This window comes from Vespa crabro, chromosome 15, assembly GCF_910589235.1.
Source record: "Vespa crabro chromosome 15, iyVesCrab1.2, whole genome shotgun sequence".
Classification (NCBI taxonomy): domain Eukaryota; kingdom Metazoa; phylum Arthropoda; class Insecta; order Hymenoptera; family Vespidae; genus Vespa; species Vespa crabro.
The window spans coordinates 1,500,156-1,528,106 of NC_060969.1; the positions used below are offsets into that span (position 1 = coordinate 1,500,156).

General features: G+C 33.3%; 3 protein-coding genes across 3 annotated transcripts in view; 1 reads left to right on the forward strand and 2 right to left on the reverse strand.

The window, feature by feature from the left end:
- Positions 1-14,657, forward strand: part of LOC124429279 — an 85,675-nt gene extending 71,018 nt beyond the window's left edge. The window contains exons 144-178 of the mRNA XM_046974342.1: positions 43-348; positions 473-805; positions 885-1,184; positions 1,278-1,583; positions 1,658-1,975; positions 2,065-2,388; positions 2,467-2,778; positions 2,911-3,234; positions 3,328-3,633; positions 3,715-4,014; positions 4,150-4,473; positions 4,878-5,201; positions 5,361-5,681; positions 5,757-6,026; positions 6,100-6,288; positions 6,401-6,754; positions 6,851-7,063; positions 7,149-7,346; positions 7,422-7,616; positions 7,697-8,065; positions 8,152-8,364; positions 8,444-8,635; positions 8,732-8,944; positions 9,024-9,206; positions 9,270-9,857; positions 9,944-10,891; positions 10,981-11,349; positions 11,456-11,608; positions 11,693-11,941; positions 12,023-12,169; positions 12,263-12,507; positions 12,614-12,884; positions 12,979-13,217; positions 13,313-13,499; positions 13,587-14,657. Coding sequence (XP_046830298.1) covers positions 43-348; positions 473-805; positions 885-1,184; positions 1,278-1,583; positions 1,658-1,975; positions 2,065-2,388; positions 2,467-2,778; positions 2,911-3,234; positions 3,328-3,633; positions 3,715-4,014; positions 4,150-4,473; positions 4,878-5,201; positions 5,361-5,681; positions 5,757-6,026; positions 6,100-6,288; positions 6,401-6,754; positions 6,851-7,063; positions 7,149-7,346; positions 7,422-7,616; positions 7,697-8,065; positions 8,152-8,364; positions 8,444-8,635; positions 8,732-8,944; positions 9,024-9,206; positions 9,270-9,857; positions 9,944-10,891; positions 10,981-11,349; positions 11,456-11,608; positions 11,693-11,941; positions 12,023-12,169; positions 12,263-12,507; positions 12,614-12,884; positions 12,979-13,217; positions 13,313-13,499; positions 13,587-13,825 — 10,322 coding nt within the window. The 3' untranslated portion in view covers positions 13,826-14,657. The remainder of the gene's footprint in view (positions 1-42; positions 349-472; positions 806-884; positions 1,185-1,277; positions 1,584-1,657; positions 1,976-2,064; positions 2,389-2,466; positions 2,779-2,910; positions 3,235-3,327; positions 3,634-3,714; positions 4,015-4,149; positions 4,474-4,877; positions 5,202-5,360; positions 5,682-5,756; positions 6,027-6,099; positions 6,289-6,400; positions 6,755-6,850; positions 7,064-7,148; positions 7,347-7,421; positions 7,617-7,696; positions 8,066-8,151; positions 8,365-8,443; positions 8,636-8,731; positions 8,945-9,023; positions 9,207-9,269; positions 9,858-9,943; positions 10,892-10,980; positions 11,350-11,455; positions 11,609-11,692; positions 11,942-12,022; positions 12,170-12,262; positions 12,508-12,613; positions 12,885-12,978; positions 13,218-13,312; positions 13,500-13,586) is intronic.
- A 197-nt stretch (positions 14,658-14,854) lies between these two features.
- Positions 14,855-17,522, reverse strand: LOC124429427 (RNA-splicing ligase RtcB homolog). The gene is made up of 11 exons (XM_046974697.1): positions 17,411-17,522; positions 17,111-17,210; positions 16,827-17,022; positions 16,622-16,752; positions 16,403-16,529; positions 16,214-16,320; positions 15,996-16,155; positions 15,733-15,908; positions 15,525-15,659; positions 15,284-15,448; positions 14,855-15,193 (listed from the first exon to the last, which is right to left on the reverse strand). Exons 2-11 carry the CDS (start codon positions 17,204-17,206, stop codon positions 14,966-14,968), a joined length of 1,521 nt encoding a protein of 506 aa, XP_046830653.1. The 5' UTR covers positions 17,207-17,210; positions 17,411-17,522; the 3' UTR covers positions 14,855-14,965.
- A 169-nt stretch (positions 17,523-17,691) lies between these two features.
- On the reverse strand, positions 17,692-26,818 carry LOC124429425 (spectrin alpha chain). Its single transcript, XM_046974689.1, has 9 exons — positions 26,701-26,818; positions 26,335-26,600; positions 25,994-26,225; positions 22,264-25,880; positions 19,203-21,730; positions 19,071-19,125; positions 18,587-18,965; positions 18,327-18,493; positions 17,692-18,249 (listed from the first exon to the last, which is right to left on the reverse strand). Exons 2-9 carry the CDS (start codon positions 26,485-26,487, stop codon positions 18,121-18,123), a joined length of 7,260 nt encoding a protein of 2,419 aa, XP_046830645.1. The 5' UTR covers positions 26,488-26,600; positions 26,701-26,818; the 3' UTR covers positions 17,692-18,120.
- Between the last annotated feature and the right edge of the window lie 1,133 nt (positions 26,819-27,951).

The window sequence follows — 27,951 nt, forward strand, 5'->3', positions numbered from 1 at the left end:
TTATACAAATTAAATTAATAAATAATAATTCATTATTTGTAGCTATTGATAAAGAGCAAGATCCTTGTAGTTCGTCAGTTTGTGGTCCGAATAGCAAATGTCAAAACATCAATGACCAAGCCGTTTGTTCTTGTTTACCAGAATTTATAGGAACTCCACCAAATTGTAGACCCGAATGCGTAATGAATTCAGAATGTGATTCGAATCTTGCATGTATTAGAAATAAATGCGTAGACCCATGCCCTGGAACATGTGGACGCAATTCTCAATGCAAAGTTATACGCCATAGTCCTATTTGTAGTTGCACATTCGATATGACAGGTGATCCGTTCGTCTACTGTTTTGCAGGTAAATTTTCATTCATTAATAAATTATTCATCTATTTTAAAATATCCTTTACCCGAAATCTACTATATTACGATACATTATAATAAAATTGAACAATAAAAGAATTAATTACATTTTCCAACAGCACCTAAACCGAATGATGTATATCCTAAAGATCCATGTACTCCGTCTCCTTGTGGATCTAATGCAATGTGTAAAACCATTAATGATGTACCTGTATGCAGTTGTATGAACAATTATATCGGGGTACCACCTAACTGTCGTTCAGAATGTTCTATTAATTCAGATTGTCCTGCCAATAAAGCTTGCATAAGAGAAAAATGTAGAGATCCTTGCCCTGGATCTTGTGGTCTCTATGCACAATGTTCTGTTGTAAATCATACACCAGTATGTACATGTCCTGAGAGTTATACTGGTAATCCTTTTGAGAATTGCTATTCCAAACCTGTACCAAATGGTAAGAACACTAATGAAATTATATTTATTCCTTTTTAGTCATAATTGTCCTATTAGAATGATATATAATTTTTTTACAGAAACTGAACCATCTGATCCTTGTAAAGAATCTTTGTGTGGATCAAATACTCAATGTAATGCAGGTATTTGCACATGTCTACCAGAATACTTTGGAAATCCATATGTTGGCTGTCGTCCCGAGTGTGTTGTTAATACTGATTGCCCTCGTGATAAAGCCTGTATACAGCATAAATGTCAAGACCCTTGTATTGGTGTCTGTGGCATTAATGCTGAATGCAATATCGTTAATCATTTACCTATGTGCAGTTGCCCACAAAGTATGTCTGGAAATGCATTTATTTCTTGCACTTTAATTCAAGGTTCGTACTTTTTAGATATCATTTTAAAATACATATAAAAGTACATATAAAAGCTTTATATTGATCGTTAATTTATTAATAACATGAATTTAGACACAACAGTCAAGAATCCTTGCAATCCATCTCCATGTGGCCCGAACAGTCATTGCAATTCAATAAATGGCGTTGCTGTATGTGCATGCATTACTGGTTTCAAAGGAACGCCACCTTCTTGTAGACCAGAATGCGTTGTAAGCTCTGACTGTGCTCGTAATAGAGCTTGTAATAATCAAAAATGTATCGATCCATGCATAGGAGCTTGTGGAATATCTGCCGAATGTGTTGTAATAAATCATAATCCTATATGCAGCTGTCCAGCGTCATATACAGGAGATCCATTTGTAAAATGCATATCACAATGTAAGAACTTCACTGACAAATTGATTCAATCGGGTTTGGAAACGACTACTATATGAAAACTTTTTTCCTTTTAGTATTAGAACCAGAACCTCCAATAAACCCTTGTCTACCATCACCTTGTGGACCAAATTCATTGTGTCAAATTCTAAATAATGCACCATCGTGTTCTTGCCTTCCCGAATATAATGGAAGCCCACCAAATTGTAAACCCGAATGTATAAGTAATAACGAATGTCCAAATCAAGAGGCATGTATCAATCGGAAATGCAGAGATCCTTGTCCAGGATCATGTGGAATTAATGCAGAATGCAATACAGTCAGTCATATTCCCATATGTACATGTACCAATGGTTTCACTGGTAATCCATTTGCACAGTGTTATCCGCAGCAATGTAGGTTTTATATTTACATACGAGCCTACGTACATATAAGCATTTTATAAATAAGTATAAATAATATCTATGTTTCCGTATTTTAATAGATGAAATACCAAAGGTACCTGATTTGTGTCACCAAATATCTTGTGGATCAAATGCTAAATGTCGCGTATCACATGAAACAGCTTTCTGTTCATGCCTACCTGAATTTTATGGAAATCCATACGAAGGTTGCAGACCAGAATGTGTCATTCATTCCGATTGTGCTCTTAATCAAGCATGCGTACATAATAAATGCCAAGATCCCTGCCCTGGAACATGCGGTTTCAATGCTGTCTGTTACACTATTAATCATATACCATCTTGTAATTGTCAATCTGGATATACCGGTGATCCATTCACTCGTTGTAATTTTATTGAACAATATCGTAAGTTTAGCAGTGTTCTAAAATATTTTCTATCTCAATTCATAAATAGATTATCGTACAATAACATTTTTTCCACAGCCACATCTAGCCCTAAAGACCCATGTGATCCTTCTCCGTGCGGACCAAATAGTCAATGCCTTAATACTAACGGAAAGGCTATCTGTACATGTTTGGTTAATTACAAAGGAACTCCACCAAATTGTAGACCAGAATGTGTCGTCAGCACAGAATGCCCTATAAACCGAGCATGTATGAATCAAAAATGTATAGATCCTTGTCCTAATGTATGTGGAATCGATGCTCGATGCGAAAGCATCAACCATAGTCCAATTTGCAGTTGCGGCATTAATAAAACTGGAGATCCATTTGTGAGATGCTTTGACATAACTCGTAAGTGATAATCACTAATTAAATCTCGATCTATACGCAATTTATAAATCATAAAATTTCCTTTCATTTTCCTATTCATCTTATTAATCTTTTCGTATTCATTTTATTAATTGTAATACCTTCTTCTTTTAGCGACTATTGATTTCCCGAAACCTGAAAATCCGTGTATACCATCTCCATGTGGACCATTTTCATTATGTCAAAATTACGGAGATTACCCATCATGTTCATGTTTGCAAAATTATATGGGTACACCTCCTAATTGTCATCCAGAATGTTCAGTCAACTCTGATTGTATAAGTAACAAAGCTTGTATTAGAAACAAATGTAAGGACCCATGCCCTGGATCTTGTGGAACAAATGCTATTTGCACTGTAATCAATCATACTCCATCTTGTACATGTCCCAATGGATATTCTGGAGATGCGTTTAGCAATTGCGTTCCTGTTCCCATATGTAAGAGATTTAAAATTTACTTACAATGTGTTTTTGATAACCGATTCATAAAAAATTGTTTTTCACATATAAATATATCCCAATATTCTATAGTTGGACCACCGGAACCACCTGACCCATGTAATCCATCTCCGTGTGGATCGAATGCTATATGTAATAATGGACTTTGTAAATGTATTAATGAATATCATGGTGATCCATATCGTGAATGTAAGCCAGAATGTGTACAAAATTCTGATTGTCCTTTCAATAGAGCTTGCATAAATAATAAATGTATTGATCCTTGTATCGGTATATGCGGTAAAAATGCAGAATGTACTGTCATTAATCATATACCAACATGTAGCTGTCTCCAACAATATGAGGGTGATCCTTTCAGTATCTGTAAACATATTCAACGTAAGTTTTTATTCATTAATTATTCCAACAAATATTTATTGGATAAAAAGCATTCGAATCTAATTAAATATATGATCATAGCCCGCAAAACACCTTGTAATCCTTCACCGTGTGGACCCAATAGTATATGTCACGAATTCGGCGAACAAGCATCATGCTCTTGTCTTCCTGGTTATAATGGAGTACCACCCAGTTGTAGATCGGAATGTATTATCAGCTCCGACTGTGAACAAGACAAAGCTTGCATCAACAATAAATGTCAAAATCCTTGCGAGAATGCTTGTGCTTACAATGCATTATGTATGGTCCGTAATCATAATGCTATTTGTAGCTGCCCTCGTGAATACACCGGTGATCCATTCGTCAATTGCTTCCCTATGAGTAAGTTTGTTGAACCTTTACCATTCTTACACAAGTTACTAAGTAAAAATAAGTTCAAGTATCAAACAGTACACAAAGTTTCCTTAAATAGAAAATCTATAACAAGGAAATAAACCTAAGAGTCTTTTTTGTTAGAACGGCCATACGAAGAACCCTCAAGAGATCCATGCAAATCATCACCATGTGGACCAAATGCATATTGCACTGTATCAACCGAGCAGAAACCCTTATGTACCTGTTTACCCACCTTCATAGGATCTCCACCAAATTGTAGACCTGAATGCATTATAAATACTGAGTGTCCAACCAACCAAACATGCATGAATAAAAAATGCAATGATCCTTGCGTTGGACTGTGCGGTATTAATGCAATTTGCCAAGTTACCCTCCACCAAACTCGTTGTGATTGTCTTGAAGGATACACTGGAGACCCACTTAGAATCTGTTCCATAATTATGAGTAAGAAAACTTAAAAATTCTTTCAACATACTACAGTAATGTAATATTTTTTTACATATAATATCTATATATCAAATATCTTATATATTTCAGTTGAGTATGTAAATATTGTATAAATTATATATGCACAAAACGCATGTTACACTATTGTGTACAATAGCCTTTGATTGTACATATATATTTTACTTTAAATTATATATTGAAAATCTTTTTTATTTTGATCGATAATATATATTTAATTTAAAACATTTATATTTTAAATATTGCTTTTCAGTATATGTGCAATGTTTGTAAAAAAAATGCTTGCTATTATTTTTTATTACATAAAATAAGGCAAATTGTAATTAACATATACATAGATAATTTAATTATGGCAAATAATTTATTACTTAATTTAATTACAGAACTTCCTAAGCCTCCGTCGAATTTAAGTCCATGCAGTCCATCACCATGTGGTTCCAACGCTTATTGCCAAGAAAGAAATAACGTCGCTGTTTGCGAATGTTTACCAGACTATAGAGGTGACCCTTACCTAGGTTGTCAACCAGAATGTTTATTGAACTCCGATTGTCCAAAATCTCAAGCATGCGTCAAAACAAAATGTCAAGATCCTTGCATTGGTACTTGCGGGATTAATGCAATTTGTACCGTATCAAATCACATTCCTATCTGTTCATGTCAATCACCAACTATCGGAGATGCATTCACGCATTGCTTTATGCCAGAAGGTAATAGCATAAGATATTTACAGAATTAAATATATATATATATATATATAATTCTTAATTTTAAATAATACTTTTCAAATAAATACGACAAAACTAGCTGATCTTAACTTCTCAAAAGTACATTATTTATTAATATTAATATACGTTTTTTATATTTAGAACCAACGAAACCAAATCCATGTCATCCTTCACCATGTGGTCCAAATACTATATGTGAAACAGTACAGGATACAGCAATTTGCAAGTGTCTTCCTAGTATGTTAGGCATACCTACAGATATAACAGGTTGTCGTCCTGAATGTATCGTTAGTTCAGAATGTCCAGCTGATAAAGCCTGCATGAACAACAAGTGTATCAATCCATGTTCACGAAATGTATGCGGAATCAAAGCAATGTGTAAAGTTCTTAATCATAGTCCATTATGTAGTTGTATTCCTCCATTGATTGGTAATCCATTGTTTGAATGTTATCCACAATCTGGTAAGTACATTTTATTATTATTTCATATAAATATATTATCAAATATGACATACTAATTTACATTTATTGTTGTAGAAATCGATCCATGTAGTTCATCACCTTGCAATTATAACGGCGAATGTAAAGTAAGAAATGACGTCGCTTATTGCATATATCCAGAATGTATTATAAATTCCGACTGTTCACGTGAAAAAGCCTGTTTGGCACAAAAATGTAGGGATCCTTGCGTCAATGCATGTGGAATAGATTCTATTTGCCAAACTATTAATCATAAACCAGTATGCTCTTGTCCAAATGGATTCATGGGTAATCCCTACATAAAATGCATGATTACTACTCACGAAGGTAATATATAATACATAAATTTTATAAATATTTATATTATATGAATGATCAATTAATTATTATAAATTTACAGTACCAAATGTAGAATGTATACAAAACTCTGACTGTACGAACGATAAAACTTGTTCAAACAATAAATGTATAGATCCTTGCACTGTCCAATCATGTGGTTTCAACAGCCGTTGCTATGTTCAAATGCACAGAGCCATTTGCGTCTGTAACGAAGATTTCACCGGTAATCCACAACAATATTGTCAGAAAAGTATGTATCAGTATAGTAATTTATAAAAAAATAATAACTATTTCTCATGACAAATACCATTTGTATATTTAAATAGTATATTATCGTAAATAATTATAATTATTTATTTTAGTTGGATGCCGTGGTGACAACGAATGTTCATTGACTCAATCTTGTATCAACAATGAGTGCATTGACACTTGTCAAGTAATGCAATGCGGTATTAATGCATTATGTACTGCAGATGGTTATCACAAAGCTCGTTGTTACTGTCCTGAAAAATTCTTGGGCAATCCTTATCAATTATGCAAACGACCGGAATGTATCACTGATAATGATTGTGCATCTTCATTGGCATGTCAGAATTTACAATGTATAGATCCATGCTCTTGTCCTTCATCCGCTCAATGTTTCGTTATTAATCATCGACCAAGTTGTCAGTGTCCACCTGGTTACACCGGTGATCCTTATACATCATGCACTCTAGGTAAATAAATCTTTGATTTAAATTAAAAATATAAGATGAACAAATATCTTATCATGCATTGTAAACGATATTTGTAAAACATATTTTTTTCTTTAGAATTGGAAGAAAATGTTCCCGAATGTCAAACTGATGTAGATTGTCCTAGCAAATTAGCATGTTTCAATGCAATTTGCAAAGACCCATGCGTAGAAACAAAACCATGTATCTCTAGTGCTAAATGTAGTGTTGTAGATACTTTACCACTGAGAACTATGATCTGTGAATGTCCGCGAAATTTCATGGGAGATGCAACGGTTGCCTGTATTCGAGGTATGATATTATTAATGACGATGTTTCTTTTAATCTGATCAATGTTTTATTTTTTTGATGTATGATCAATGTTATTTTTTTGTAGTTGATAAACAAATTGAAGCAATATGTGTAAGTGATTCTGAATGCAGTTCAGATATGATATGTTTAAATCAACGTTGCATCAATCCATGTGCTGTTAATCCGTGTGCCTCCAATGCCGAATGTTATGTAGAAAATCATCGTCGTATTTGTCAATGTCCTGCAGGACATACTGGTGATCCATTTGTAATATGTTTCGATGGTAATAAGAATATTATAATGTACACAAAATTTTATGAATTTATTTATATTAATCATAATATATTTTTTTAAATAGAAAACAACACGCTGCCTAAATGTGAATCTAATTCGGAATGTCCATCTAATAAAGCATGTATAAACCGTTTATGTCAAGACCCCTGCTTAAGTAACAGATGTGGTTCAAATGCAGAATGTATTGTTAATAGACATCATCCAACTTGCCATTGTCAAGAAGGTTTTGCAGGAAATCCACAAATACAATGTTTCAAACGTAAGTACTATAATATAAATTTTATTTATAGATTGATCATAATATTCCCTTAATAATATTATATTGTTTAAAATTTTTAGCGGAATGCAACACAGATCATGATTGTCCTTACGATAAAGCATGCCAGAATGGCAATTGTTTCGCACCTTGTCTTCTTAGTGAAATTACATGTGGTCGAGGAGCAGAATGTATAACTGCAGAACATAAAGCTCAATGTATTTGTCCACAAGGCAAACAAGGTCATCCATATGTCGCGTGTATTTCAACAATATGCCATTACAACGAAGATTGTGCAGATCATGAAATTTGTGACAGGTTGAATAGAATTTGTCGACCTGTTTGCGACGTTGAGACATGTGCAGAAACTGCTATTTGCGTTGGGCAAGATCATCAACCCAAGTGTACATGTCCAACAGGAACATCAGGAAATCCATACGTGAAATGCAACCGTAAATTATTTTATTGACTCAACATATTCATATTTTTTATTGTAGCTTCAATATTTTACTTCTATATTAAATTTTTATTATTTCAGGAATAGAAGTGCAACCTGAATGTCTAGAAGACATAGAATGTCAATCGAATTTAGCATGTATTAATGCACAGTGTCAAGATCCATGTGGACCAACGAACATGTGCACGCAGGATCAAGAATGTAAAGTTTTAAATACTATTCCTCTTCGTACAATCATTTGTTTATGCCCGCCTAACACAATTACAGACATCAACGGAAACTGCATAAATATAGGTAATACTTGATATCTAAAATATACATATTTAAATTTATATGTAAATTAATTTTAATCATATATTTGTTTTACGTACAGAGTTGAATAATGTTCAATGTCATTTGGATCAAGATTGTAATGATAATGAGAAATGTTTAAGTGGACGATGTGTTGAAGCTTGTAACACTATACAATGTGGATATAATGCTCAATGTAAATCCACTTATCATACTGCTACCTGTGTATGTGCTTCTGAATTTACTGGCGATGGTTATATTGAATGCACGAAAGGTATACTGAATTTTTCGTTTATATAACCAGTATTCTTTACAACTCACATCGATTTATTACAAATTACAAAATTTTTTATCATGTATTTATTTCCAGTTACATTCCCACCATTACCACCAAATCAACCGGAATGTTATAGCAACAGCGATTGTGTCCAAGATAAACAATGTATAAATTCTCTTTGTTTAAATCCTTGTATTGCTACTAAACCTTGCGGAAAGAATTCTTTCTGCCATGTCGAAAATCATGATTCTGTTTGTAAATGTCCACAAAGTTACATTGGCGATCCTAGAATAAATTGCATACCACGTAAGTTAAACATTGTTAAAAAAAATACTATAACAGTATTGATAAAAAAATTTAATCACAACAAAAATTATTGTTACAGCTAAGATTATTACGGAATGTTCGTCTAATAGCGATTGTGCAGGAAATACTGCATGCTTTAACGGTGTTTGTATAAATCCATGCAATTGTGGATCAAATGCAAAATGCATTGTGGCTAATCATTATCCGTCATGTGTGTGTCCTCATGGTTATTCTGGCAATCCTCAGCTTGGTTGTTTTAAACGTAAGTATTTTTAATAATTTTTACGTTAATACAGTACAAATAATAATTAATTTTTATTTACAGTTGATTGCGAGTCTGATAACGAATGCAACAATGCAGCAACTTGTTACAATGGACAATGCATTAATCCTTGCATCTTAGACAACAAATGTGCCATTAATGCAGAATGTTACGGATATAACCATCGTTCAGCTTGCCGTTGTAGTACTGGCTATGTTGGAAATCCGCAAATACATTGTGAAAGAGTAGAATGTAATAACAATTACGATTGTCCACAAAATCAAGCATGTAAAAATGGACGTTGCATTGATCCCTGCGTCGAAAATTCTCCTTGTGCTCAAAACGCACTTTGTTATGTACAAGCTCATCTTGCTTCTTGTCGTTGTCCAATAAACATTCCTTCAGGAAATCCATATTCATACTGTGAGCGTCATCCTCCAGGTGCAGTGGACGAACCAGAATGTAGAATCGATACAGATTGTGGTGATAAATTAGTATGCATCAGAAATGAATGCATCGATCCATGCCCTGTATTAAAACCATGTTTAGAAAATGCTCGTTGCGATGTCTTAGACACCGTACCTGTACGAACTATGACTTGCACATGTCCAGAAGGATGGATCACACATATCGATGGAATATGTAGACCAAGTAAGTCGATAATTTTTTATTTTTTAACAATTTCTACCATAGTCTTTCATAATTCATTATAACGTTACGAATTTTGTATTTTACAGTACAATTAACAAACATTGGAGCTTGTGTTACAAATGACGAGTGTAATGACAATGAAGCTTGTGTGAATAGACAATGCCGAGATCCTTGCAATTGCGGTACCAACGCAATCTGTTTCGTAAGAAATCACAAACCAATATGCTCTTGCAAAGAAGGCTACCAAGGCAATCCTGAAATTGCATGCGTTTCGGTAGAGTGTCAACAAGATTACGACTGTGCTCTTGATAAATCCTGCAAGAAAAATTACTGCGTTGATCCGTGTTTACTGTCAGATCTATGTGGTTTAAATGCCGAGTGTTACGTAAGAAACCACATAGCAGATTGTCGTTGTCGCAAGGGATATTATGGTAATCCTTTGGACAAATGTCGAGTTATTGGTTGTTACAGTAACGGAGATTGTCCTAGCGAACATTCATGTATCAACATGCAATGCATCGATGCTTGCCTTCATGACAATCCTTGTTCTTCTCGTGCCGAATGTAAAGTTCTAAATCATATCCCAATTTGTCGCTGTCCAGTTCATTATACTGGAAATCCATATATCCTTTGCAAGTTGGAAGAACAACCTGAATGTAGAGAAGACAGCGATTGCCCAGACAGATTAGCATGTTTCAATCACAAATGCGAAGAACCTTGTCCAATAATACAACCTTGTACTCCGCCATCAGAATGTAGAGTATTACCTACATCTCCAATAAGAACGATGATTTGTGTTTGCCCAAGCGGATACGTTAGTAGTGGTAGTGGAACATGTCAACCTACAACACCAATCATTAAAATCGAATGTACAAAGGATAATGACTGTGCTCAGGACAAATCTTGTATCAATGGTATATGCAGAAATCCATGTTCTTGTGGTCCTAATGCAATTTGCAATGTAGTCGATCATAAGCCAGTATGTTCTTGTATCTCGGGCTACGATGGAAGCGCGGACATTGCATGTACCGAAGGTATACTATTAAAATATCTTACGATTACTAAATCATCTTTCAATTTATTATTACGATAATTTTCTCTAATTATATATTTTATGTTATAGTCACCGGTTGCCGTACAAATGACGATTGTAGCGGAACACACGTATGTGTTAGACATAATTGCATTCCTGCTTGCTCATCCACGACAATATCTTGTGGAAAAGGAGCAGAATGTCGAGCTATAAATCACAAAGCCATTTGCGAATGTCCACCAGGCTTGAAAGGCAATCCTACCGTATCTTGTGTTTTATTAGGATGTAGAAGCAATACGGATTGTCCCACAAATAAAGCATGCATTAACAATCGTTGTGAAGATCCTTGCATATCAAATCCGTGCACTGATAAAACTGAATGCAATGTATACAATCATGTTGTTGAGTGTTCCTGCCCACCAGGATACATTGGTAATTCCAAATCTGGATGCGTTAAAGGTAGAAATTACGTACTTATAAAAAATATTATATAATTCATGTCATTACTACCAAACTTATTTTTGTTCATACTTGTTATTATAACGATTTTATTATTTACTCATAGAAACATGTAAAGCAGATTATGAATGTCCACCTCAAACAGCATGCTTTGATGGAGAATGCATCAATCCTTGCATCAAAATTGCACCTTGCGGCATAAATGCTATTTGTAAAGTATTAGACACAGAACCAGTTAGGACAATGATCTGTGATACAAGTAATTTATTGTATTTTATAATTATATTATTTTATAATTATGTTATTTGTCGTGTTTTATAACATATATTTATTCTTCTTATAGTAAATGTTTGTTCTTCTGAGAAAGGGCAAATACGTGACGAGTATGGTAATTGCGTTTGCCCACAACGCATGGCTAAAGACCAACACGATATTTGTATACCCTGTCACGAAGATACTGGAATGATCATTAATAATCAAGGATATTGTACTTGTGCCTTAGAGAAAGGATTTTTGATAGATGAATACGGTCGCTGCATATGTCCAACTCAAGATGGATACAAATTAACTGGCAATGGATATTGTAAACTCGGTAAGTACGCAATTTCTACATTTAATTATTTCCTTTATCTTTATATAAACTTTATATTAATAAATATTAATATCATTACAGTCGGAATAATAGAATGCAGAGTAGATGACGATTGCGCAGATAATAGATATTGTGAACAGACAACAAAAACTTGTGAAGATCCTTGCTCAAAAATAGTATGTAGTGTAAATGCATTTTGCAATGCAACTAGACATCAAGCTCATTGCTGTAAGTATAAAAAAAAATGATTAATATATATTATTATAGATATAGCTATAGCCTGAAAGTTTTAAATATATTATAATTATATTCTCTCCACAGTTGTCAAAGAAAAAACACCCAAAACAGATTTCCCCACACCAGACATGGGTGTCAGTTGTTTATCAGATGGAGTCCAAGTTGAAATATATTTGCAAGATCACGAATTCGATGGTGTTTTGTATGTTAAAGGCCGTAGCAAAGATGAACAATGTAGACGTGTTGTTTCGATACCTGCTGAAACTATCCATAAAACCGATATAATATTTAAAGTTGCATTTGGCAATTGCGGATTGATACATGTAAATGTAAGTATTCTTCAAAAATTCTTAATATATATAATGTTTACTTCTTAAATAATTTAATTTAAATTTTTCCTTCTAAATATGTTTAATATTATGATTTAATTAACAGGGACAAGCCAGTTTCATACTTGTTGTTCAGAAGCATCCAAAATTAGTAACGTACAAAGCACAAGCCTATCACATTAAATGTATATATCAAACTGGTGAACAAAATGTTACACTTGGCTTTAATGTTTCAATGTTAACTACTGCTGGTACTATTGCAAATACTGGACCACCTCCAACATGTATAATGAAAATAGTTACTCATAATGGAAATGAAATAAATTCTGCTGAAATAGGAGACAATCTAATGTTACAAGTTGAAGTTCAGCCATCATGTATGTATATTTTCGGGAGATCTATTATATAGTTTTAATATATAAATCATCATATAATCAAACATCTAATTTTTTTCATATTTTTCATCCATAGCAATTTATGGAGGTTTTGCAAGAAATTGTGTTGCCAAAACTATGGAAGACAATTTGGAAAACGAATATATTGTAACAGATGAAAATGGATGTGCAACAGATCCAACAATATTCGGAGAATGGCAACAGGATCATGAAACTCAATCATTGATGGCTAGTTTTAATGCCTTTAAATTTCCCAGTAGTGATAATATCAGATTCCAATGTAATATACGAGTCTGCTTTGGACGATGTCAGCCTGTAAATATTTATTTAATAATTATTATTATTTTTTTGTGGAATAAATCCTAACAATATAACAAATTTATTTAATTATAATTAAATATCAATTTTAGGTAAACTGCCGAGGATACAACGCATTCGGTCGCCGTCGTAGAGATGTTGAAGCTGAATCAAATGATACAGCCTTAAGTGTCTCTGATGGTTACGAAGGACAGCTTCGTGAAGAGATAACAATTGAATCGAACTTAATATTTACTTTGGAAAGAAGAGAAGAAAGATTAACAGCAGATCCGGCTGAAGGTATAATATTTAATTATTTATATTAACTATTTAATACAGAGATCAACAACTTTTTCTTTATTAATCATGTAATATTATTACTTTCAGTTCCTTCCGCTCAAAGAGTAGAAGATATTTGTGTTTCTATGGTTGGATTTATCATAGCCTTAGTAATAACAGCACTTTTAGCACTAGTTGCTGTCGCTATTGCTGTGTCATGCTGGTTAATGGCATACAGACGTCAGCCAAAGACTGCTGGACCACTGCCACATCCACCAGAGTTTCCAAATCCTCTGTTCACTACCGAATCTGTAGCTGAACCTTCTCCTGATTATCACTTATCATAAGTTTTTTAGTATAATTATTTTATATATAATATAATTTTTTATAATTATATCATGGAATGCATTTCAGACCATTCTTCCTAACTTGGTCAGTCTTGTATTTCTAAATGCAACTCCTCCAATGACTATCTTTTTTACATATGCTCTCAAGGGTTTACATGATCAATGTCACTATCCTGTATAAAAATATTACTGTTATGAAGTATGTATGTATTTTCTATTTATGGTGACGGGGTTGCTTTCATTATCTCTCTATGTGTATACATGAAACATAATCTTATTTGTCATAAACATCATCCTCTGTATTATTTTTTCTAGTCAGTGGAGGATTTGTTATACACACACAAATACACGAAATCGCGAATTTATTTGCGTGTAAAGTCAAACAAAGTAGTCTAATGTAATTTTTTTTATTATAAAAATAGACAATTGTACATTTTAACTAATGCCAATTAAATATATTGCAAATGTTTTTTCAATCAGATGTTCTATAAAAAAAGTTTAATTACATATATGAATTAATCTATGTGGCGAAATCACGATGCCAAATAATTGTGAAAATATAAAAATATTTGTTGATAAATTACTTTAAATTTATAATAAAATATATATATATATATACTTATATAAATATATATATATATATTTCTATTTATATATATACAATATAGTAGAAAATAAAGTAGTAATAAAATTTAATAACATTAAACATGTAACAAACGTATCACATACGAACACTTGTAATGTAATAACATTTGCGATAACAAAATTAAAAACGAACATTTTGAAAATAATTGTGATGTTTATTAAATGCATTTATACTCTAAAATATGAATTTTACATTTTAATATAGTACATGGCTTCCTTAAATTGTAAAAAATACTATTTTATCACAACATAATCAATTTTAAAGACTGTACAACATACTTATCTTTCATTTATAAGTTACATTCGATTGAAAGAATTTATATTAAGGTAAGTGTTAATATAAAATAATTTTAATTTAATTCGGATTATTTAAGTAAATCCATATAATATTATATTCTTTAATATCATCGATCATTGAATATCTAATGGAGAACTCCATGGCATATAATTTATATTAGATATAAAAGCTATATATTAATATACATTTTATGTAAATTATCCTTTAATAACTGCTATTGGCCTCAGTTTAATACATTTTTTAGAAATACCAGCTGAATGACATGTATTTACAACATCCGTTACATTCTTATATGATTCTGGAGCTTCTTCCATAACTAGTTTTGGTGAAGCAACTCTAATAGATATTCCTAAACTTTCTAATTTGTTTAATACATCTTTATAATCCAAATTTCTTCGTGATTTTGCTCTAGACAAGGCACGACCCTAAATATATCACAAAAATTAAATTAAATTTTTTTATTAAAAATAATGCTACTTTATTGTATATATTTTCAATTTATTTTAAGTACTTACAGCTCCATGGCACGTAGATCCAAAAGTTTCCTGCATTCCTTGTTCAGTTCCGGTAAGAACATAACTACATGTTCCCATTGTACCACCAATTAAAACTGGTTGACCAGTTAATTGATAATCTACAGGAATCAATGGATGATGAGGTGGAAAAGCCCTGGTTGATCCCTTTATCAAAAACAAAATAATTTATCTTCTTTTTTTTTTATTATTCATAAAAAACATATTATACTACAAAACTTACCTTTCTATGAATTAAAAGTGTTTTTTGTTTGCCATCAACCATATGTTCTTCTATTTTAGCAACATTATGTGACACATCATAAATAACATGCATATCCAAGTCATCTGGAGAAAGGCGAAATTGTTTTGCAAATGCCTGAAAGTATAATAAAAATAAAAAAGTTACACATAATATAATATCATTTACTTATATATTTATAGATACGAACCTGTCGTGTGAGAAATGTCATAGAACTTCGATTAACCCATGCAAAATTAGCAGCAGCTGACATAGCTTTTAAATAGTCTTGACCCTCCTGAGATTTAATATGAGCACAAGCAAGTTGTCTATCATTAGTTTCGATATTATCCCTTTTCATAGCTTTTTCCATTTGTACAAGTGCATCTAAAATATAAATAAATTATAGATAATTAATTCAGTAAAATAAAGAAACATGTATTTTATCTTGTTTTTTTTTTTTGTCTAAAATACCTGTGGCAACTTGATGTCCAAAGCCTCTGCTTCCAGAATGAATCATAACACAAATTTGGCCCTTTTCTTCGATACCCATCTTGCATGCAGCCCATTTATCATAAATTTCATCTACAACTTGAATCTCAGCATAATGGTTTCCTGCGCCTAATGTACCTAACTAAAATAATATAAATGTTATTACAATTAATATAGTACTAATATAACTTTAAATTTACCTGAGGAAGACCACGTTTCTTTGCTCTTAATGATACTTTCGAAGGATCAGCATTTAACATTCGACCATATTCTTCACAATGTTCTTTATCTTCTGCCCAGATATAACCTATAATCGATATAAAAATGAAAATTATAATATCGAAATATTCCAATACACATTTCTTATTAAATTTTAATTAGATATTTACCTTCTCTCAAAGACCAATCCATACCCATCTCCAATGCCTCTTCTAAATCTCTTGCATTCATTGGTATGATTCCTTTAGATCCAACTCCTACTGGGATATGATCAAACATACTTTGTGCAAGTTGTTCCTATTAAATGCAATATTGAATTTATGTATAATTTAAAATGCAAATAAAATAAAAATATAAACTATAAAATAAAAATATAAACTATATAATACCTTAATAGGTAAAATTTCATGTTCAAATAAATTTGTTCTTAACAAACGAACGCCACAATTTATATCAAATCCTACTCCACCAGGTGATACTATAGACTTTGGATCATTTAAATCAAATGCTGCCATATTACCTGTATATAAAATAAATATATTATACATATGGAAAGACAAAAAAAAATATAAAAAGAAAGAAAAAATATTATACCAATGGCAAAACCATATCCGGAATGAACATCAGGCAATCCAACTGATCTTCCTACAATTCCAGGTAAAGCAGCAACATTAGCAATTTGCTTCATACCTGGAAGGAAACCTCCAACTGTTCCTGGCCTACATGCATTTCGTAATTCTTCAAACATTAGACGTTCTAATGTATTATTGACATAAAATATGCCTTCAACCTTAAAAGTATTCATGCCAATTAAATATTTTTTTCTTTCTTTAATAAAATTTTTAATAAAATCATTTTAAAGAATATATCATATGTACCTTCATATTTGGTTGAAAACCTTTTTTAATTCTCCAAGACCATTCATTAATTTTTTCTAGATATTTAAGTTCTTCCTGATATTGTCTAACAACCATTTTGCTAAAAATAAAATGTAAATAATTGTAATATTTAATATAATTATTTATTATATGATGTAATATAAGTATTAATGTAATAACTAAAGTAACGATTACAATTAAAAAAAAAATATTTAATATTATAATATTAAACCTACAATAGTTACATATGTGTGTAAATATTAATTATGAATAATTAATTAAATTATAACTTATACATACAATCGTTCTAAATAAACTTGTAAAAAGCCGACTACTCTTACAAAATCTTGTAACAATCGCCTAAAGTTATTTTGACAGTCTAAAAAAATAATCAGTCTTACCACGTTTTAAATATTACTAGATAAAATCAGTACCAAGCATGCGCAAATACCAAAATGTTTCTACGCATGCGCCGCAATATGTAACTTAATTTCAATATACGTAATATAGGACAATTATCAAAATATATATGTATATATGTTCCTTTGATGTAAAATAAGTAGACAAGTAATGTAATAATGTTAAGTGCGACCAAATATTATTTATTTCCATATAATCTATTTACAGCTATGTTGTGTATTACCCTTTCTACTTTTGTAAATATTATATATAAATTAGCTAAATAATTTTATTTAATGTTTTATATTAACCATATGTGTCACGATTTCAATATTCATAAATTACATATCTCATGAAACGCCCGAAGCTGCACTTTGCATTTGCTGGAAGCAAGTGTGATAATAAGATATGTAATAACGTTAAACACGGAGAATAAAAAAGTGGATAAAAGAGAATTATAGTAATGAAGTACGCATATAAAAATGAGGATTGTGTAATTCCTCTAAAGCTATCATTGAAAACTGTATTGTAAAGAGTAACAGGGCAAAAAATTATATTTTATATATAAATATATATATGTATAGATATAGATATATATTATATGTAAATTATTAGTTTTGGAAAAGAGTACGAGTAAATTCTATATAATCCAATGCTCCCGTAATTGGTCTTTCCGTTTTTGGATCAACGTATGGTTTCATACGTGCCACGCAGTAGTCAGCCATTTCTTTCGTAAGATTCTGAAAAAAAAAATTACATCATAATATAAAAAACAATAACTTACAAACTGCAATTAAATAAACGATATTATACATACAGCATATAATTCTTCCTTCGTTACATATGGCCGATCTGCCGCTGTAATGGCACGGAAAGCATTTTCTATTTCCTCCGAACTTTGGACATTTTCTGTTTCTTTGCTTATCATAAACGCCATGTATTCTTGTAACGATACGTAACCATCTCTGTTTGGATCGACAATATCTAGAAATAACAAATTCCATATTAAATATAGAACATTATAAGAAAATAATAAAGTTATAATAAAGTGTAAATGATGATAAATAATCAACAAACCAAGTATGTTTTCAAATTCTGGATCAGGCTGACCCTCTTCGACCATTGGTAAATCATATCCAAGTGCTCTCAAACATGATTTGAATTCTTGATGATTTAATCGTCCACTCTTATCCTTATCAAAGTGTTTGAACATCATTGAGAATTCTTTAAGGGCATCTTCAGAAACACCAGATTGATTTCTTGCTTGAATTTGTTGTTCGAGATTATGTTGCATACGCATTCCAAGTTGATCCAATTGATCCCATTGTTGTGCCAAACCAACTGTACTATGTTCTGTATAACGATTATCAAGGATTAAATGCTCTTCCAATATTGCACCAAGATCTTCGATTTTCTTCAAATCTTGACGACGTGCTCGAACTTCCTGAGTTTTTCTCTATAATAATGTAATCGGATACATATTGAAATTATATATTATATGTTGGATATTTTCGAACTTTAAATTAGATAGAAATAAGAAATTTCTCATATTTATACAAACCTTTGTTGCTTCCAATTGTTGTTCCAAAGAACCAGAACCTTCCATCATAGATGTTCTATAAAGTATGAAAAAAGTATTGTTGAATAAAATTATTGAAATAACTTATAAGTAAATGAGACATAAATTATATACCTTGTTTCTGCCAACCATTGATGGAACGCGTTAGCATGTTTAGCGAATTCTTTTCGTAATTTATCATTTTCTTCTTGTCGTTGAGCTTCCTTTGCCAGCTCTACGTCACGTTCCTTGATAATCTTTTGCAAATTACGCCAGGTATCTTCCAGTGCTTCCATCGTGAACCATGTATATGGATTTGGGCCAACATTGAAGCTCTTTATTTGTCTATCGAGAGCAGCAAGCGCTTGGAAATCTGCTTCAGCGGAGGACAAGCTTGCTTGGAATTGAGCATGAGCTTCCCGTAGTGCACGAATCTCTTCGATGCTGTTACATCTAACTGGATCAGTTAAATCTTCCTCTGCATTTTCGAACCACGAATTGAAAGCGGAAGCTTTCTTGGCAAACGTAAGATAAAGTTCTTCTATCTGTCTAAACTGATCCTGCATTCTTAACAATCGTTGTTTACGTGCATCAGAATCTGCCAAGAGTTTCTGCCAACGAGTTATCACATCAGCATGACGTTTCTGAATGCTCGGAGTTTGATCATGTCCAGCGTCAACGAGCATTTCTTTCAAAGAAGTAATATTTTGTATACCCTCGTGTTCGAACGCGTGTAAGCCAGCATCGAAAGTTTCCTGCTTGGTTAATAGTGTTTGAACGGTAGATAAATCACGTCCAAATTCTTCCGAACGTACATGGGTTTCTTTGTCAGCGATCCATGATTCAACAACATCGGCTTTCCACATAAACTGCAAATACGCCGAATTATCGTTGAGACGAGTTTTTCTTCTTGCTGCAAGCGCACCAAGTTGTTCCAATTTGTTACGCAATTGCGTACATCTTTGTCCAATAGCATCAGCTCGATGATTGCCAGCTTTGATCAATGCTTCCCCAGCTTCGCAGATGTCTTTGCAACGTTCTCCATGAGCGGCAAAATCGGTTTCAAAAGCATCATGTTTCTTTAACAAACCTTGAACAGCAGCCATTGTATCACCATAATCTTCAACTGAAAGCAATTGCTGCTTCTCAGTGATCCACGCTTCTTCTTCTTCGACCTTCGCTAAGAACTGTTGATACGTCAAGGATTCGTCCAATTTTTGACCTCTGTTAGCAGCCAATTGTTTGAGTTCGGACCAAGCTTGATTGAGAAGCTTCAAACGTTGTTCAATCTCATGTGCACCCAAGTTAGAAACATCCATCAATTTTTCTCCTGCTTCTTGAACCGCTTGAATGGCAGGTTCATGACTACCAAGTTCAGCTTCTAATCTCTTATGCTTCTTTTTAAGATTTTGTACGCCTGTTAGATCACGACCATAATCGTCAGATCCAACCAATAATTTCTTTTCCTTGATCCAAGATTCTTCATCGGCGATATCACGGAAGAATTGATGTAATGTGTTAGCCTCGTTGAGTCTTGCTTGTCTATGTGCAGCAAGATTTCTAATACGTTCGTATCGTTCGTTTATGCTCTGTCTCTTCTCTTGAATACCAGTTGCATCAAATTGTCCACTTTCAATGAGAGAATCTGCTTGTGCATTCATATCTTTGATTCTTTCTTCGTGAGCTTGAATATCCGCCTCGACCAATTGATGTTTCTTCATCAAATTTTGCACGGATGCTAAATCTTTGCCCGCATCTTCAGAAGTTAATAAACTTTCAACCTCACCAAGCCAAAAGTCTAAATCCTTTACAGCCGCAATGTATGTACGTTGTTTATTGGCCTCTTTCAATTTCATAGATTTCTCTGTAGTCTTTTGAGTAAGATATTCCCATTGGTCAGCAATAGATGCTAATCTCTTTTGAACTGCATCTTCAGAACCCGCGCATTGATGTTTCTCTATCAAATTTCCTCCCATTGCTAGAACCGATTGAATTCTATCTGCATTAGCTGCAAGCTCCGCTTCGAACGCCTGATGTTTCTGATGTTTCGATTGTATATTAGCAGGATCTTTGTAATTTTCTTCCGTAGCTAATTGCAATTTTTCAGCTATCCAATTTTCAATTTCATCAGCATCTCTAGAGAATTGTTGAAGAGTCTGGGATTCTCCTAATTTCGATCGTTTCTCTATAAGAGCGTCCTTCAAATGTCTCCAACGATCCAATACTTGACAACGTTTCTCGTCTATCGGCTTGGCTGCATAATGTTCAGCTGCAATTAATTGATCAGCCAAAGTTTGTAAAGTTGCAATTTTCTCTTCGTGCGCATTTATAGCTTTATCGAAATCTTCGTGTTTCTTTATCAATGCCTCAACATTATCGTTACTATCAACGGTGTCTGCACTGCTCAAGAAAGCTTCTCGTGCGCTCATCCAATTCTCCGCTTGTTCACAGTCTCTGCAGAATAATTGTAGCTCTAAGTTTTGATCCAATTGCATGCGTCGTTGGATCCAAGCTTTTTCTAATTCCTGTCGAGCTTCGGCCATTGATTCGAGTTTTTCCTGGATTTCTACACTGGCATAATGACTTGATTGCAACAATTGTTGGCCAAATAATTCAAATGCCTGGAATGTTCCAGCTCTGGCATCGATTTCCATTCGGTGTTCCTGTAAAATAATAGTAAAAATCAAATTAATAAGATAATAATGAATTTTTTTTGCTATAAAAAAAAAAAAAATAAAAATAAAAAAAAATAAAAAAAAAATAATAAAAATCCTGCTTTTTTTTTTTTTTTTTTTTTTTTTTTTTTTTTTTTTTTTTTTTTTTTATGAAATGCACAATTGTATTGTTATATATCATTTCAATCCACTCAATAATAAATGCTATAAGCGGCAAACGAAGCTGAAAATATTCAAATTGTTAATGAGCTAATATCTTCACGGAAAACACGATCGCTTTTGTCTTGTTCTAATCAGCTTTAATATTAAATAATATATGCGTGATAATTAATTGTACGTATTTTCAGAGACAAAGCGTCGCAAATACGTCGTTGCATGCTAAAATCCTCTGATACCTCTGGAAGAACGCCGTATCGCGCATCTATCTCTGCTCTGTGATTCTATAATTCAAATAACTTGTGAACGATCTGTGGGACTACGAGAAAGGAAATTTTTTATAATAAAATCTATATTAGATTTACCTGATGACGTTCGAGCAATGCCTCAGCCCCCGTAACATCCGAAGCAAGCTCCTCAGAAGCAACAAGACCCATCATTGAGTTTATCCATGCCATCAAATCACGATAATCGCTAAGGAATCGTTGTAAATCGTAAGAGTCCAATAATTTTTCTTTTCTACTATTAGCTTTCGCTGTGAGTTGAGTCCATTCTTCATTGATCTCTTTTTGTTTAGCATAAGTTTGTTCAGCTGTTTCCGGATGAGATTGCATCAAACGATTCGCTGTTTCATCCAACTGTTTAATTTTATCTCCAAGGGCTGCTAAATCTCTCTCCAATCCTTCGTGTTTACGTTGCAACGCTTGAACGCTACGTAAATCTTTACCAAGATCATCGTTATTTAAGGCCGCGTCTTTCTCACGAATCCAATCTTTCGTTTCGTCAACGTCACGATGGAAACGTTGAACTTCGTGAGCAGAACCCAATTGGCTCGCTCGTTCAGCTGTAAGTGTTTGCAGGCTCTTCCATTTTTCATTCAAATCTTGTATTTGTGTCTGAATCTTTAATGCAGCTTCCGTCTGTCCGAGACTCATCAATTGTACAGCAATCTCGTTCATTTCTGCGAGACGTACCTCGTTAGCTTTTAGATCAGCCTGGAAATCATCGAATTTCTTTTGCATCACTTCTACTTGTTCCAAATCTTCACCGACGTCTTGTACTTGTGCATGATTTTCTTTGTCCTTTATCCATGTTTCTAATTCAGCGGCCTCTCTGACGAGAACATAAGCCTTCGCAGTTTCGTTCAATTTAACCTGACGTTCTCGAGCCAATCTCAAAAGGTCATCGTATTGTGCTTCAATCTGTGCTTGCCTAGCTGCAATTGAACTTTGCTCTCTTGCTAAATTCTGTTGCGAAGCACTCAAGCCTGCCTCAGGTTCGACACGTTTGACATATGCGGCTGGTACAAAGCCTTGGCGATCATTGACCTCTACTTTCCACCAATCTTTATTATTGGAATTGAGAAGAGTCAAAGTATCACCTTTTTTCATGGATACTTCTCTCGGTGATTTTTCAGCGTAATCGTATAATGCAACGACACATTCTTTACCCGTTATATCAATGGTAGGAGTTTCTTGTTGACGACAGGAAGCTGCTTGCTCACGTAATGCTGTTATAGTACTGGCAAATGCTTCTAGATCGCTAACAAGAGCTTCGTGTTTCTTTAACAAGGCCTCGGAACTGTCTTCATCTTTACCGTAATCGGCATTCATAACGATCGGTCTTTTCTCTTTCATCCAGGATTCAGCTTCATTAGCATCAGCAAAATACTGATGTGCCTGAAGCGAATCATCAAGATCATTTTTACGTTGTCGTGCCTTTTCTTTCAATTGTCCCCAGTGTTCATCCAAAGCAGCAAGACGTTGACTAATCTCTCCAGATGCGAAATGACCATCTTGCAACATGGTTGAACCTGCTTGACATACAGCAGCTACTCGTGGTTCGTGATTATTGATTTCTGCTAGAACAGCTTGATGTTTCTTTTGTAAATTCTGAACTCCGATAAGATCACGTCCACGATTAGTAGATGCAGCGACTGGCTCTTTTTCACGAATCCAAGCTTCCTCGTCTTCGATATCTCTAAACAATTGTTGAACTTGTAAAGAATCCAAAAGTCGTTGTTTTCGAACGCTCATGGGTCGTTGCAAAGCTGAATAACGTGCTTGTAATTGGTCTTCTTTGGATTTTATGTTATCAGCATCAAAGTGTCCTTGCTTAACAAATTGTTCCGCGGCTTGAGCTATACTTTCAATTCTATCCGCGTGAGATGTTACATCAGCTTCCAAAAGGGCATGTTTCTTTTGTAAGTTTTGAACGCTGGTCAAATCCTTTCCATAATCTTCTGACATAAGCTGTCCTTCAACCTCCGAAAGCCATAATTCAATGTCTTCGACCGTACGATTAAATTGTTGTTGTTGAGACGCTTCTTGTAATTTTGCACCTTTTTTCTCTGTAGCATGTGCTAAACTTTCCCATAGCGATACAATTTCTTCTGTACGAGTACGTATACGATCACTGGCATAATGATTGTTATCTATCAATTCTTGTCCTGTTGCTACCAACTCTTCCATACGAGTTTTATTAGCATTCAATTCTTGTTCGAAATTCTGATGCTTTTGAACTTTTCCATTAAGATTAGTTGGATCCAAATAGCTATCATCGGTAGCAAATTTAAGTTTCTCATTAATCCAACCTTTGGTTTCATCGCAATCACGTTCGAATTGTTGTAATTTGTATGCATCTTCTAAACGATGTCTTCGTTGCGCAGATTTGTCAAGAAGTATAGCTCTTCTTTCTAATAACATTTGTCGTCGTTGAGCAACATCGTCTGCAGCATAATGTTCTCCCTCTATCAACTTCCCAGCAAACTCATCTAATACTTTGATCTTTTCTTCTTGAGCTGCCAATGACTTGTCAAAATCTTCGTGTTTCTTTATAAGAGCCTCTACACTATCAAGAGAATCGCCCAAGTCTTCGTTAGCTAAAAATGCTTCTTGCTTTGCCATCCAAGCATCAGCCTGTTCTGTATCTCTATAAAATAGTTGTAAATCCATACACTGTTCGTATAAAATACGTCGTTTCTCCCATAAACTAAGAAGAGACGCTTTATCTTCTGCAAGAGACTCTAATTTACGAGCTACTTCTTCAGCTGCATAATGTTTTTTCTCCAAAAGTTTATTGCCAGCCATAATTGTAGAATCGAAACTATCTGCTCTGGCATCTATTTCTCCTTTGTGTTCTTGATGTCTCTCTAAAAGGGCTTCAGCCCCAGCCACATCTTTAGCAAGTTCATCCGCAGAAATAATTGCACGCATATCATTCATCCAAGAAACTAAATCTCTATAATCAGCCAAAAAACGATGTAAATAATACGATTCGTCGAGTTTCAAACGTCTTTCTTTGGCTTTTGCCGTTAGACTTTCCCAAGATTGAAGGATTTCTGCTCGTTTAGCTTGTATTTGTTTTGAATGGTCTGCTTGGTGAATAGCTGCCAGACGATCTGCTTCTGCTCCTAATGTATACACCTTATCTTCTAAAGCTGCAAGATCACGTTCTATACCCTCATGTTTGCGCTGAAGTGTTTGCACACTGGCAAGATCACGTCCAAAGTCATCAGAAGATAATACAACATCTTTTTCGGCAATCCAAGCCATTGTCTCATCGGCATCTCGATTAAATCTTTGAATCTCATGTGCTCCAAATAATTTCTCTTGTCTAAGGATAGCAAGTTGTTTCAATCTTTGCCATGATTCATTTAATTCCTCTTTTCTACGTAAAATGGTATCACGTTCTGGATGACCGTCTAAAAGAAGTTTGTCTGCGATTTCATTGACTTCTGTTACTCTGTACTCTTGACTTGCCATATCTTTCTGAAATTCATCAAATTTCCTTTGCAATACTTCAACATGTTCTAGATCATGACCAAATTCATCAGTAGTCACAAATGCCTCTTTATCATGGATCCAAAACATGACTTCATCACAGTGTCGTATAAATTGTACAAGAACTAAAGCCTGCTGTAATTTCAGCCCTTTGTCAGCCAATCGTGACAATAATAATTCCCACAAGCTATGAAGTTCCTCTGTAAAATTAAACATACAAAAGAATATATATATATGCTATATAAAAGTATAAATATAACAAATAAGATATAACCAATCATGATTCATAATAAAAAAAATCGTCTATGTTTACCTAATCTTTTACGAATGACATCACTAGCAAAGTGATGTTGCGCTATCATCTCAGAACCGGTATTATCGAGTAATACAATGGCATTGGAGTGAGCAGCAACTTCTGCTTCGAATGCTTGATGCTTCTGAATTTTGGCTTGCAAATTTGTCGGATCTTTGTAGCTTTCATCTGATGCTGCTTGTAATTTTTCGTAAATCCATCCCTCGAGTTCATCCGCATCTCGCTTAAAATACTAAAGCGAAGAATGATCGTTAAGGGAAGAAAAAAAAGAACCGATGCAATTTGTTTATTACATTATACGATAGAAAAGTAAATATAAATCAACTGAAATATCATATTACTTGAAAGCGACGGGAGTCCTCGAGTTTATCTCGTTTATTACGAGCTTCAGCTTTGAAATTAGCATATCTTCCAAGAACTTGTTCACGTCGTTCTTGAATATCTTCTGGATTTTCCAGAATTTTCACCTCCTTCGGTGTTATCTGATCCATCATTGAAAATTCTTTATATCGAACGTCTTTAATGAATATCCACTTGCGGCCAAGATGGCCGAGGGGTGTGGCTGGTCGATTGTTCTTTTAAAAATCAAGAATTCGCTTATCTGAAACTATAACAATGTTTAACAATATACGTTCAACTAAAACTTTTATATCTTTTATTTAACAAATTTCTACAACTCATAAATAAACTCGACTAAAAATACACACTTTCTTCGTGCGCTCCAATAACTCGCTTAGATCCGTTACTAACGCGCTCTCTCTGCACAGTGACGTTTCGAGGAACACGTAACGGTGCGGCTGATACGTGATTGGTCGATTTATTTCGTACTGTATTCAACCAACCTTACCTCAGCTCAATAGGTCAAATTCACATTGGTTGAATTTCTTTATAGATATATGTACAATGTATATAATGGGATACATACAAACATGTAATCATGATTATGACGTTACGTTTATCTTCGAAACTTACGTCATGTAGCTATATATGGCATTTCCGAAATAAGTAGGAAGGTAGTATTTATATGATAATATTAAGTAATTGGATAATTTTTGATCATTATTTTTATCAAAGAAAAGTTTTATAGAACATGATTTCTGAAAATATTTAATGTATTATGATAAATGATGCTAGTTATAATAATTCTATCTTAAATAGATTTATAGAAATATTTGTTAAATTTAAATTCCAATGGGTAAATTGAATAATCTAATAGAGCATTTTTACGTTATGGTACAATAATCTTTTATTAAATTTCACCTACAAACAACGAATCACAGAACGTTACATTAGAGTTCCTTACATCAATCCATCGTGTCTTCATATATTTTACAGGTAAATAATTATATATTTATCCCTATTACAATAAAGTCTTATTCGTTAAAATATCTTGTAGCGTAGTCAATCATTATGTGTATATATAAATTTAATTCACCTAAAAATATGATTTTTTGTTGTAGTGTTCATTCATCGTTTATAAGTGTCTGCTATCATGTATACAAGTGGTACGTTAGGTATAGGTACTTGCTTTTGTCCATTGTACTCTGATATTTTTTTTCTTAATTTTTGTATGAATATTCATATATATTCTCAATGGTTCCGTATTATATAGAAAAATTATTATTTCAAAAATCTTCATATGTCAAAAGACTTTTTTCATCGACAAAAATCTAAAACTCTACTCCACCAAACGAGGATAGGGCTAACATTTTTTCTTTCTTTTTTTTTTCTTCTTTTTTTTTTTTAAGTACCTGGACAAAGTGATGGTATTACAATATAAATCACTAAAAGTTTTATGTTTTTTCTTCTTTTTTTTTCATTTTTTTTCATTTTTTTTTTTTTTTTTTTTTTTTTTTTTTTTTTTTAAAAGGCAACATGTCTTTGTTAATACAAGAAGGCAATTTGCTTTGTATCATCGGTATATCCGGCGTCCCCAAGACATTTATGATTTTAACGAT